A 12955-nucleotide genomic window follows, 5' to 3' on the forward strand; every position below is an offset into this window, starting at 1 on the left:
CCACAACTATAAGTGCATTCATAAAATTTACCATCATATGAATTCTCGAGTTTTACAATTATCGACCATCCATTAAACAGCCAAGTCGGAAAACTCTGATTGCTCAGTAGCTTCAACTATATTACAGGATATTCCTCGATTCTAACAAATCCATATTGGATACTGTGGCGCGTTTAGACAAATCATGCAAGAGAAAATATCTGATGGAGTGTAATTTATTCAATATACCAAGGTAATTAAACAGGTAAGCGTTTCTTATGACCGACTTGAAGCTGGTCAGGTGCCGATCCAATTGCAATAGCAAGCGACCTCAGTTGCAGCCCAACCAGTGGTGGCCATTCCGCGCTCCCCCGGTGTTCACTACAAATGAATAACTACTGTAAACGCTTCAATTATCCCCAGTGGGGGGGGGGGGGGAGGGGAGGGAAAGAGTTCATCAGACGGGAGACTTATTCGAGGGGGGAGGGGAAGGGGGAGACATGGTTGAGTAGAATGCTCTCCTCATTCATTTAAAACTCATTCATTTCAACTCCATAGCAAAACAAAATAGAATAAGGCTACTTATTGCGTGTATTTTTCAATTTCTAACACTGATTCTGCACAAAACAAGGTTTGGTGAGACTTCTGTCCTCGCTTCCCCCTCCCCCCCCCCCCGCCCTTTCCCAAATGAAAAACCTTAAATTAAAACCATAAACGCTTGGAGGGCCCTCATGAAAATTCTTCTCCTGACTAACATGTATGTATCCCCGTCAGGCAGAAGGCCTTTTATAATCGCTAATATCAACCGATTTCACCTTAAAATTGACAGTTCAAAAAGCCGTCACGTTTTAAGAAAAAAAGGGAGGGAAGACTTACAAATCATACTTGTTGAAGTTTATTCACACGAGCGATTGTTTCTGGATGACTCTTTGTCAGCTCGCTGTTACGGTAGTTAAATTATCACATTTATCCAGAAACCAGATTGGCCCTGACAAGCGAACAAATTGCAATGAGTCTGAGAACGAGTAACTGTGTTCCATCTGTTTCAAAAGTTATCTTATAAATATTTTAGATTAAACGTCGCGGAAATATTTCACTCGAAATGGCGTTTAGCCGGCGAGAATTGAAAATCATGTCGATTATTCAACTAGCAATGGCAGTTATCTTTTTTGCATTCGGCATCGTGGACCATTTTGAAGTACGCTACGTTTTCCTAAGCTTTTTGTTCATGCCATGTTGGATCGCAGCTCTCGTAAGTACACTTGAAGAAGTAGAACTGCCTATTGTACATATCCCAGCCTAGCTCTACAGCCGTTCTCGATTTCGACTTTTCATATGACCCAACCACCGTTTACGAATCACAGATTTCGTGTATTTATCGTAGTTTGGATTGATCCCTTAGTTTCGCGGCCATAATATTGTTTTCGGTCAGTAAACACCATACCTGGTTGGCATTATTGGTCAGCTCTTAAGCCAAATATTGAGCGCCATTCTCAAACTAAGTTTCTCGACGAATGACAGCTGTGAGGGTTGAGTGATATTTGGTCTCAGTGGTCGTATTATTGAAACGAATAGAAGCACTAGCGAAAAACTGTTCCACGTCTTCGCCATGAACCTCGAATATCTTCTGTTTTCACGGTCGAAAGCAGAAGCTTTGGCAATAAACACAAGTCGTGATACCGTACATCCTTGGTCGATTAATATTGTTCCTAGTCTACGCTTCAAATGGGCAGTTTAGGTCGTATTCCTGTCTGGAAGGAAAATTTCGTTTTCAGAACGTGACTTCTGCAAGGCTATAAAACACCTTACTAAACGATTAGCATAATTTTGCAGCTGCTTTCAAACACCTTATCGGTTTCGTTGCGTCCTCTGCGAAAACAACAACGTGAAATAACCAAACTTTGGGTTGTCTATAGAACGTGAAAGTCGATGGCTATTGTTTTACACTCATTTCTATTTCTAGTTTTAACGCTGACAGTTCCATATTTAGTTTCGAGATAGTTCGAGAATGAGAAACAATGTAAATGACTTTAGAGTATCGTTGGACTCTAGATGAAATATAAGTTTATTTTTTTAACCGAAGTTGTCCACGCCGTCGCCGTCGTCGTTTTTCAAACTCCCTAATTAGTTTTTCACAACGCGGGCAAGCCGTTTGAAATCAAGTCATCCTACTGCCGTATCACGCCGAAACTAAGTTGTACTCCCGTTCTTATACCCTTGTATTCTTATGCTCTCGGTAGGAGAACAACATTTTAAGCTAGGCTGAGTTGCAACAATCCATAAGAAAGCCGCGACGTAATTCTGATGTGCCGAATCCAGTGCATAGATTATTACCGTGTTTTCTGATGCAACGCTTATGATTGGCTTCGAATTGAGTGGCGTGACCAGCCATGGAGGAGACAGAGTTAGCTTATCCACAGTGAACCTCCTTTAGTAACTGTAAATATATACATTAACACTTAAGTCTACCCAATACCATGTTTTACTTCTACCTGGCTATTCTCTCAGTATTTCTCAAGAAACACAAAGAAAGGCCGTTTCTTTGATGAAATTGGATCTTAAACATTCTAATTAGTTTGAAGTTTATTATTAATTCATAAATACATGGCAGTTTAAAAGCTGAATAGATCAAAATCATTAACTGATCTATTTTAATTAAAAGAATAAAAAGGCAAACAGGACGCTAAAAAGGTTATCGAAAGACGAAATTGGAAAACTCTAACCCATCTAGGGCAAAAACAGATAACAATTAAAGATATTCTTAAAACGGTCGGGTTTAACACGCGGCATGTTAAAAGGTCGCGGACACCTTGATAAATAAGTAGATTCGTGTGGTGCAGGTAATAACTTGTTTGTCATTTTCGATTATGTGAAAAAGTGTCTCACATATTTCGCCGTGGTGGATTGCCAATTTCTTCAAATTCATAATAACAAGAGCCTCATTATTGCTAACACCGAGGCAGATAATGGACATCGCTCTCCGGGTCTGTATACATTCCAGCTCTTGCATTGAATATTTAGCCAAACTGAAATGAAAGGCCGGAACTACATAGTCCAAAATTGATCTAATACAACTAGAGTAGAAGAGCCCTAAATCAGTGCGAGTAACCGTAGCTCTCTTAAGTTGCAACAAAATAATGTAGTCTCTCAGTTAGATGCCTTCTTAAGAATTTCATTAATTTGAATATTCCAGGTCAAATCACTGGAAATGTTGATACCCAAATTGAATCTTAAAATATTCTGGGGCATAATTATATGACGTTTTGTACATCAAAATAGGTTTACTGATAACACGTTCATGGTTCAGGTTTCTCCATCCCAAACCATTTCACCTGATTTCAAAGTCTAGGTAAAGAGCATGAAGAACATCCACTGCAGCAATATTCATGAGGGTTTTAAAACTTGCTTGCACCTGTACGAACAAGCTTGTAATGGCTTTGTAAAGGTAAAATTTGCAAACTCTACCCCTTTTGCTGGTTGACATGATTTCTAAAACCTACAATTTTATTGCTTGCTCGGACAGGTATTGCCAGCAGGCATTATGGGATTGATTGTGGCGACCAGGACCAGACGCTCCTTGATTCTGGTGAGAATGATTACCGACTGAAATTTATGAGATTATTAATGTGAAGAGAAAATATTAAAATAACGTCTTACTTTTGCGTGACATTAAACAAGTATTCGCTGACTAACAGGTTAATTTCCAGTACTGGTAAGATAATGTCCAACGGGTAAGGTATATTTGAAGCTCAGAAAATAATTGCTATCTCTAATTTTACTATTTCAGATAAACTGGCTCAGTACAATTAGTATTGCTTCTGTTGTGGTTTGTGCAGTGGTACTTGAAAGCTATTCATGGGCTTTGAGAGATATATTATCGTTCAAATATTTTGGTTATCGTCAAAGAAACGCAAAAATCAAGTTTGAAGACCAAGAGAATACTATGATAGCCATTCATGTCTTGATTGTCATATTTGCCATCGCTGAGATCATTCTCGCCGTGGCGATGGCTCGGATCAGTGATGGTGGGCGTCAGTCACCGCAGGAAAATCAGGTATGTTGCGTTACTTGGGAAAAAATCATTTATCGAATATGGCATTGAAGTCTAGAAAGGCATGCGGAAATCCTATCTCATTTCTTCTTTCTTCCGTCCTTACTCCTTCTCCTCTTTGTTGTATTTTGCTTTTGCACGACTTCCTTCACCTTCCTTCGTCTCACCTTCTCTCCCTTTCTCATTCTCTCCATCCCTTCTTTTCTCTCCTCCCCTTCCTTCCTCCCTTTCGCTTTGCATTCCTAACTCACCTTTTCCCTCTCTTTTCTCCCCTCCCTTCCATCTCCCTCCATTCCTCCCTCCCTTTTCTCCTCCTTCCATAGCTCCATAAAGACCCTCCTTACTTCCTGTCTCGCTCCGTTCCTTTCAATCTCCACCTCTTTTCGTCTTCCCTCCATTCCCGCAGTTTTTCTTCTCACATTTCTCCTTTTGTTCTTTCTCAGTTCTTTCTTGCTCACTTTAATTCTTTCTCTCCTCCACTTCCTTTGTTTCTTTCTCCTTCTCTCCCTCTGTCTTTCCTCCTTCTTTCCATTTCTCCTCCTATTCTTCCCTCCCTTTCTTTCAGCCTCAATTATCCTCTTTTTCCCTTCCTTCTTTGTCCTTTAGTTTCTTCCTATTTCTCTCTTCCATTTATTCCTCTTTTGCTTCCTTTTTTCTCCCTCCATTCCCTCCATTCCTTCTTTTCTTCCCTCCCCTTCCCTCCTCCCTTTCGTTCTGTATTGCTAACTCTCTTTTTTCTCGTTCTTCTCCCCCCCTTTCATCTCCCTCCATTCCTCTCTCCCTTTTCTCCTCCTCCCATACCTCCCTGTATACCTCCCTTATTTCCTGTCTCCCTCCGTTTATTTCATCCTCCACCTCTATTCGCTTTTCCTCCATTCCCACAGTTTTTCTTCTCAGATTTCTCCTTTCATTATTCCTTTTTTTTCTTGCATCCATTAATTCTTCCTCTCCTTCCCTGCTTCTTCAATCCTCCCTTCCTTCGTTTCTTTCTCCTTCTATCCCTTTCGTCTTTCCTTTTTTTCCATTTCTTACCCTATTCTTCTCTTCCTTTCTCTTAGCATCAATTTCTCTCTTTTACCCCCTTCCTTCTTTATCCCTCAGTTTATTCCTATATCTCCCTTCCATTTCTCACTCTTTTTCTCTCTTTTTTCTCTCTCCATATCTCTCTTTCCTTCCCATGTTTCTCCCGTTCATTCCTCTTTTCTTCTTTTTCCTTCATCCCCTTCCCTCGTTCCTTTCTCCTTTTCTCCAATCCAATTTTCCTTCCCTTCTCCCTCCGGCCGCTTTACCTTCTCTTTCTCATTAATCAATTGGATGTTTTATTTTATTTTTTAGTCATACTATGAATATCATCAAATAGGAAACGGACAAGTACCGATCCAAATGCAGCCTTTTCCACAACAGGCTATGGTGGCAATTCCGATCACTGGAGCCAACCATAGGAGTGGTGGCATCCAGCAGCCTCAGCGCATGTAGTTACGGAAAGTTTGTCTGCTTGCTCAGTGACCGTGTATAATCGCTTATAAAAATATTATGTTAAGCACTTTAACTTTAGCCTGGGCGATTAATCAACGATAAAGCTGCGATCTCATGGTAACAACTTACGCAACGTAACATAATGTACCGGAAAGCAACTGAAATGTAACGCGAATAGGTTGTATCCTAACAGGGCTTCAGAAACCATCATGTAGAGAAATGGAGTAGCAAATAACATTGTTGCGGCTACTTGACACATGCATGTCGCCTGGGTTACCATACTGGACATCTAAGTTCTCGTGCATGCACAGTGGCAGCATCTTCGAACGTTGCCATGAGGCATCGTTCGTTTTTCCCAAATTTGGATTAACGTTGCGTCAAACACTTTAACATTTAGTGACTGTTTTCTAAAAAGATTTGGATTAAGCCTTTGATTTTACATGGTTGGTCACCGTTCGCGGAAACCAACATGTTGTTGACGAAAAAAAAAGGAAGCTGTGCAAGTTAGAGTTTTAGATTTAGTACAGGAGATCAAGGTAGCTCCCTCAAGTATCAACGACAAAAACCTCCCTTCAGAGGGCGAGTTACGAAGAGAAACAGAGTTAATTCATTTCAACTTTTCTCTCCAGATATTTAGCAGTTCGGCTTATGGTACAACAAGGATTCTGTTTTGGGTGTTGATTTTTTATACTTACGTCATTACTATGGCAACATTGTCTCTAATGACAGTCAGCTGTATTCCAATCTTTGGCCTAGATACTTTAATATCTTTAATTTCCCACGGTGAAAAGTCTTCGATGACTTTGAAAACTATAAACTGGAGGTTGCCGATATTTGTCCATTTTTCTAAATATATTCGATAAGCTCTGACATATTTTAGTAAAAGTAATAATGACAACTACAACAGCAAAACAAAACTTTTGTTTTCATAAGATAAGAAACTTAAATGAAAAAATTCATTAAATATTGAGAGTAGAAGATCGTTGTGGAAGCTTAGAGGAGTGTCAAAAGTATGTAATTAATGTATTCCTGAGCTTATTTTTACTCTTTTGATGACCCGGCCTTTAGCAATCGTCACTAGAACAACTCTCGCTCACTCCTTATGGAAGACCGCTTAAAACAGGTTCGACTGTACATAGAAACGCATAGAACAGTCATTCTATTACTGTCTGTTTAGTTGTTGTATTTTGATTGTTAAAAGCCATCACCCTTTTGAGGCCCTCTTGGTTGACTTTAATTTTTTGATGATTAAATAGGGGGGGAGGGAGGGGAGAGAACACTAAGGGGGGAGGGGGGGAGAGAACACTAGCTACAGGTCTGTTGAATAGAACGCAGAAAGGCTCATTACTCATGGGCGGTTTAATTTTCTCACGGAACTTTCTGCCGGCCGCGGCCGCTCGTCAAACATGTCAATGTAAATACAGCGTTTAAAATGTTGCCCCTCGTTACGAAAAACGGTCGCGACTCAAACTATTCAGAGCGCGCGAACATGGATCGAACTAACTTAATAAATTAAGATGCCCTCTAGGGTTAAGGAACCGAAGCTAAGGAACTGAGGTTAAGATTTCCTTAGGAACAGACTTGCACATATATTGAGTTCCACACACTTTGATTTCTCCAGAGTTTTGATCTTCGAAGGTATAATTTTGGCTTAAAATTCGCGGAAATATCCAACTAAACATGGCATTCAGCTGCCGAGAATTGAAAATAATTTCCATTATTCAGCTGGTAATGGCAGCTATCTTTATCGTACTCGGTTTGCTGGACCGTTCCGCAAGCAACGCATACGTCAGCTCTTCGTTTATGTCCTGCTGGTTCGCAGCTCTTTTAAGTATACAAAACATCTAAACTCCAGTATTGTATTCCATATGCTCTTCTCAAATGCAACAGTCGAAATAGAGGAGACTCGAGATCCAACGCGAAGTTGTAAAGTTCCTTTTTGTGGATGCCTCCATTCATTTAACAGAATTTCCCACAACTCTCGCTCCTACCTTTCGTCAGAAGATGCATTTTGATAATGATGCTCAATTCAATGTTTACCTTATGAGCTGACGATCAGTGCAACTAGTCAAGTATGGCGTTTATAAAGGCTGATAGTTTCTAAAGAAACTGTTTGGGGTTGCGTCGGTGGGGGTAACGAAATAATTTGAATATATCAACAAAGTTGAAATGGTAAATTGGCCACCGTTACGATTATAAAAGCTGACGTTTCGAGCGTTAGCCCTTCGTCGGAGCGAATAGAGGAATTGTGGGTTGTGTGTGCTTTCAAAGGCAGAAAATGGGGCTACGTTATTGGTGGGAACATGGCAACAAGAAAAACACGAATAAATTAGTGTAATGAAAGCGTTCATTGATACCTGTGGGATTTAGACCGCTGGTTTGAAAGATGAGCTTTTGCTCAAGAGTTTTACGGCTTTCCATGCTACCTAAGTGTAAGGAAAGACTGCAGATTGCTATATGTTGCTTCGAATGATTAGGTAAATTGAAATGTCTAGCGACTGGTTTCGATGTGTCCTTGTCATTCCTCACCACGTCGCGAAGGTGTTCTCGGAATCGGTCACCTAGTCTTCTGCCTGTTTCGCCTGTTTTGTAAATCTTTTTGCAATAAGTGCAAGTTATGCAATAGATTACATTGGCAGAGGTGCACGTGAAGTGATTGGTGATCTTAATGGATCGTTTGGGTCCCGATATTTTCTCTGTGTTGTTTATGAAAGGACACGTTTTGCATCGTGCACGAGCGCATTTAAAAGTGCCTGGTTGGTCATTAGTCTGAAAAGAACTTCTGACCAAAATATTGCCTATGTTTTTGTCGCGGTTGAAAGAAATGAGCGGAGGCTGCGAAAAGATAGTGCCTGTCTCTGAATCGTTTTGAAGTAATTTAAAGTTTTTAAGAAGGATGGATTTAACTGAGTGGTTGTGAGAGTGAAACGTGAGAGTGAATGGAATGCGCTCGGAATCTTTCTTTTGTGACGTTTGTAGTGCTGAATGTCGATCAATAGGGACCTTAAGCAACCACGACGGCGACGGCAACGAGGACGTGGAAAAACAAGAGATCTAATTGGCAGAACAATAGCCCAGCACGTGCATTTTGAAACTTTGTACATTTCTTAGCCGTCCTATGCAAAACAACAACGTGAAATCGCCAAAATTTGTGTCGTCTGCGAACCGAAACCGCGACGGCAAATTATTTCAATTTTCATTTGGAACTCAACGCTGCTTTTATACGTCATGCTGAAGTTGAGCTGTGGCGTCGTATAAGACAGTAAGCTCCTGCAGCCGTATTTAAAATTCTAACTAAGAGTAGAAATTCATTTTTTAATCGAAGTCTTCCTTGGCGTTGCCGTCCTGACTGCTTAAGGTCCCTAATAAGTTGGGCGCGGTGGTAACCCGCTTGAACGACAGAATCAGGGTAACCACGTTTATCGAAAAACTGGCACATTGACTCTGATTTTTGGTGGAAATCAAAGTCATTACTACATAAACGACGAAGTCTTAGAAACTGAGAAAAAGGAATGGAATTCTTAACGTGACATGGATGCGAAGACGAATACAACAAGTAATTATGCGAGTCTGTAGGTTTGTAATACACACTAGTGCATAAACCGTTGCCTTCAATTGAAACTTTGATGTCTTAATTTTATAATCGTAACGGTGGCCAATTTACCATTTCAATATGGTTTTTATAGACCGACTATATAAATATTATGTTGACTTCGAAAATAAGGTAGGCAAATTAAAATCCGTGATACTTAGAACGGCTTTAGCGTCACAAACTATTTATCTAACAATGGCCTTCAGTCGGTGAGGATCGAAGATCACCTTCAATTTTTCGGCTGGTAATAACAGTTATCCTTTTTCCACTCGGCTACTTGGACCATTTCGATGTAAGCTACGTTTACCTTGCAGCTTCTTGTTCATGCTATGTTGGATTGCGGTTGTAGATCTTGTAAGTGCATAAGACTGCTGAATCTAATGCTGTTTTTAATTACCTATCAGTAATACTTTTAGCAGATAAAACAGAAGAAGTCAGAAGTTCTTGGCAAAGATGTTCGGCTATTTGATATGATTTTTTAAAACCTAAATGTTATTTCTTGCTTGAATAGGTATGACCAGTGGGCATTGTAGAATTGACTCTGGCGATCAAATCCAGACTCTTCCCGATTCTGGTAAGAATAATGACGAACTGATATGTTATGAGACTATTTATCCGAAGAGAAAGTAACATTTTATTCGCTTCTGTATGACATTTACGAATCGTTCACTTACGCGGAGGTAACTTGATCCAGCCCTTAAACTGACTTTGGATTAAGATATGTTTTAAGGTCATTAGTTGACTGTTTTCTCTTCTGAATTCCTGACTGCAGATAGATTGACTCAAGTCAATCAGTATCGCCTCTGTTGTGGTTTACTGATTAGCTCTGGGCTATATATTGTCTTTGGGTCTGTGTGTCTGTGTGTCTGTGTGTCTTTATTGTTCAAAAGATAAAATTACATATCTTATGTTACATCTAATACAGGAAATACACTTTCACAAAGCTACATTATACTTAAAAACAATTCTATTAAAAAATGTATTCTTAAAACGGTTTGTGCGAATAGCGGGCATGACAGGGGATTTATTTCTCAAATTATACCTCGTGATCTTGGTCTCAGGGAAGTAGGCTCTAAGAGGATGGCTCAGGATAGTTGAAACCTTGCGACAAATTTTGTGATCTTGCGTTTTAAGTAAGTCACCTATCACTAATTTCTTAGATATGTATTTACGTTTAAAACAACGATCTAAAAACTGCTGGGGTATAGTTAGCTCTGACTCAGAGGCCCCATGCACAGATAGAGCATAAGTGATATTAGGTAGGACAATGGAATTAAATAAAACATCTACTTCTGCTTGGCTACATCCTTCCTTGCGGAGGCATCTGATAACGTATAACCCTTTATTAGCTTTACCTAACTTTTCTTTTAGGTGAGTACTGAATTTGCAGTTCGGCTGAAACGTGAGACCAAGAATGGTTATTGTACTAGTCTGAGGTATGCCAAAAATACTTTTGTAGGCCTCGGCAGTGTGACCTTTTTTATACATAATAAGCTCTTTACATTTAGTAGAATTTGAATTCATTCTATTTTGGCTTGCCCACTGTAAAAACTTATTTATTAAGTCTACAGAGTGATCTTTATAATAATATACCGGAGCAATAATCGTACAGTCATCAGCGTATTTGAAACCAAGTGTCTCGTTCCCTAATTTAATTTCCAGATCGTTAAGAAATATATTGAACAAATAAGGTCCTGAAACACTACCCTGGGTTGTGCCCTTGTTAACTGTTTTCCAATTACAGACATGATTCCCGAAAATAACTCTTTGTTTTCTATCTCGCAAAAAACCTAACCACCAGTTTATGATATACGGGTTAAGTGGTAGACTCTTAAGTTTCTCAGCAAGGAGTTGATGGCTCACAGAGTCAAAGGCCTTACTGAAATCCATCGCGAACATCCGCACTGCCTTGCACTTGGGATCATCAAGAAACTTGCAGATCTTATTCTGTATAAGTAGCAGAGCATCTGTGCAGCTCCCTCCTTCTCTATACGCGAATTGACTATTCAACAACTGTTCTTCTACCGGCCTTTGGGCGTGAATCTTATAGACTGCCTTTTCCAGGGCTCTTGCTATTACAGGGGTTACGTTGATCCCCCGGAAGTCCCCTCTTGCCACTGGAACATCAACTTTTGGCAGTGGGTTTATACTTGCCCTTTTCCACGATCTAGGCCATTGGTGCGTAGCGAGAGACAAATTCCATAGCTTAGTAATGATTGGAGTGAGGATCTCCGCATGGTCTTTCCACACCCAATACGGAATTTGGTCAGGACCAGTTGCAGTCTTCTTTAGAGTACTCAGTGAGTTCCATACATATCGTTCACTAATTTCCGGGACTTTCACCTCAGGACCAATTTCAAGTAACGCGGGCTCAACGTAATCGCCATCCGTACACAGGTCGCCGAAATACTCGTTCAAATCTTGAGCGATCTCTCTATCCAGCGAAACGTTTGTGGACCGCCGGCGTTGAGATATCAAGTCTACGTTTTTCCACCATTCTCTGCTCCCCATTTCTAAATGGGGAGCATTCTCTGCTCCCCATTTCTCCCCAGTCTCGATAGTTATTACTAATCTCAAAGCTCAGAAAATCACTGCGATAGTCATACTTTAGGTAGAATTGTCTCACGTGCTGTAACTATGATATTTACAATCTCGGAGATCATTCTCACTGTGGCAGTTGCTCGGAGGAGTGATGCTGGGCGTCAGTCGCCGCAGGCTAATTAGATGTGTTGTGTTACCTAGGATAAAATTGGGCATTGAGGTCAGTTAGTCATTCAATTGGTCAGTCAGTCAGTTAGTTAATCTGCCAGTTGGTCAGTCATTCAGTCAGTTAGCCAGTTGGTTTGTCAGTCAGTCAGTTAGTCAGTTGGTCAGTTAATCGGCCGGTCATGATCAGTCATTCAGTCAGTTACTTACTCAGTCAGTCGGTCGGTCAGTCAGTCAATTAGTCGGTCAGTCGTTCAGTCAGGCAATCAGTCACTCAATCAGTGAGTCAGTTAATCAGTTAGTCAATCAGTCAGTCAGTCGCTTAGTCTGATAGTCGGTTAGTCAGTCAGGCAGTCTATCGATGGGTAAGTTGGTAGTTCGGTCAGCCGATTGGTCGGTCGGTCGGTCGTCAGTCAGCCATCAGTCCAGTCGGTCAGTCAGTAGTCAGTTGTCGGGCGTCGTTAGCCGGTCGCCAGTCGTCAGTCGTCAGTCATCAGTCGTCATTCGTCATTCGCCAGTCGTCAGTCGTCAATTGTCAGTTGTCAGTTGTCAGTCGTCAGTCGTCAGTTGTCAGTCGTCAGTCCTCAGTTGTCAGTCGTCAGTCGTCAGTCGTCAGTCGTCAGTCGTCAGTCGTCAATTGTCAGTTGTCAGTTGTCAGTTTTCAGTCGCCAGTCATTAGTCGCCAGTCGTCAGTCGCCAGTCATCAGTCGTCAGTCGTCAGTTTTCAATTGTCAGTTGTCAGTTGCCAGTCTTCAGTCGTTAGTCGTCAGTCGTCAATTGTCAGTTGTCAGTTGCCAGTCGTCAGTCGTCAGTCGTCAATTGTCAGTTGTCAGTTGCCAGTCGTCAGTCGTCAGCTGTCACTTGTCGTCAGTCAGTTTTTGAACCATAATACATTCATGTCGCATTCAATTTTTAAGTTAGACAGTCAGTCGCTCTGCTAGGCAGTCCTAAATTGCCATAAATGTTTCATAAAATTTCTCCTGCATCCACTGCTTTCCACAGGACATTCCTCGATTCTAACAAATCCATATTGGATCATTTGACGCGTTGAGACAAATCGTGCAAGAGAAAATATCTGACGGACTGTAATCTATCGAATATACCCTCTTAAATATCATCTCTTAAACAGAGAAGTCGGAAAACTTAGCAAA

General features: G+C 40.7%; 2 protein-coding genes across 3 annotated transcripts; one reads left to right on the plus strand and one right to left on the minus strand.

Moving 5' to 3' along the window:
- Window positions 1-699: 699 nt before the first annotated feature.
- On the plus strand, window positions 700-6677 carry LOC148740133 (uncharacterized). 2 transcript variants are annotated; one of them, XM_088748287.1, is made up of 4 exons: window positions 700-1231; window positions 3503-3565; window positions 3767-4033; window positions 5366-6677. In XM_088748287.1, exons 1-4 carry the CDS (start codon window positions 1082-1084, stop codon window positions 5504-5506), a joined length of 621 nt encoding a protein of 206 aa, XP_088604413.1. In that variant the 5' UTR covers window positions 700-1081; the 3' UTR covers window positions 5507-6677. The 2 variants fall into 2 exon arrangements, with proteins under 2 accessions (XP_088604413.1, XP_088604414.1); XM_088748288.1 differs by lacking the exon at window positions 700-1231 and adding an exon at window positions 1981-3424.
- A 2913-nt stretch (window positions 6678-9590) lies between these two features.
- On the minus strand, window positions 9591-11609 carry LOC148740134 (uncharacterized). Its single transcript, XM_088749647.1, has 2 exons — window positions 10912-11609; window positions 9591-9669 (listed from the first exon to the last, which is right to left on the minus strand). Exons 1-2 carry the CDS (start codon window positions 11607-11609, stop codon window positions 9591-9593), a joined length of 777 nt encoding a protein of 258 aa, XP_088605773.1.
- Window positions 11610-12955: the final 1346 nt, after the last annotated feature.

Source organism: Stylophora pistillata, chromosome 2, assembly GCF_964205215.1.
Source record: "Stylophora pistillata chromosome 2, jaStyPist1.2, whole genome shotgun sequence".
Classification (NCBI taxonomy): domain Eukaryota; kingdom Metazoa; phylum Cnidaria; class Anthozoa; order Scleractinia; family Pocilloporidae; genus Stylophora; species Stylophora pistillata.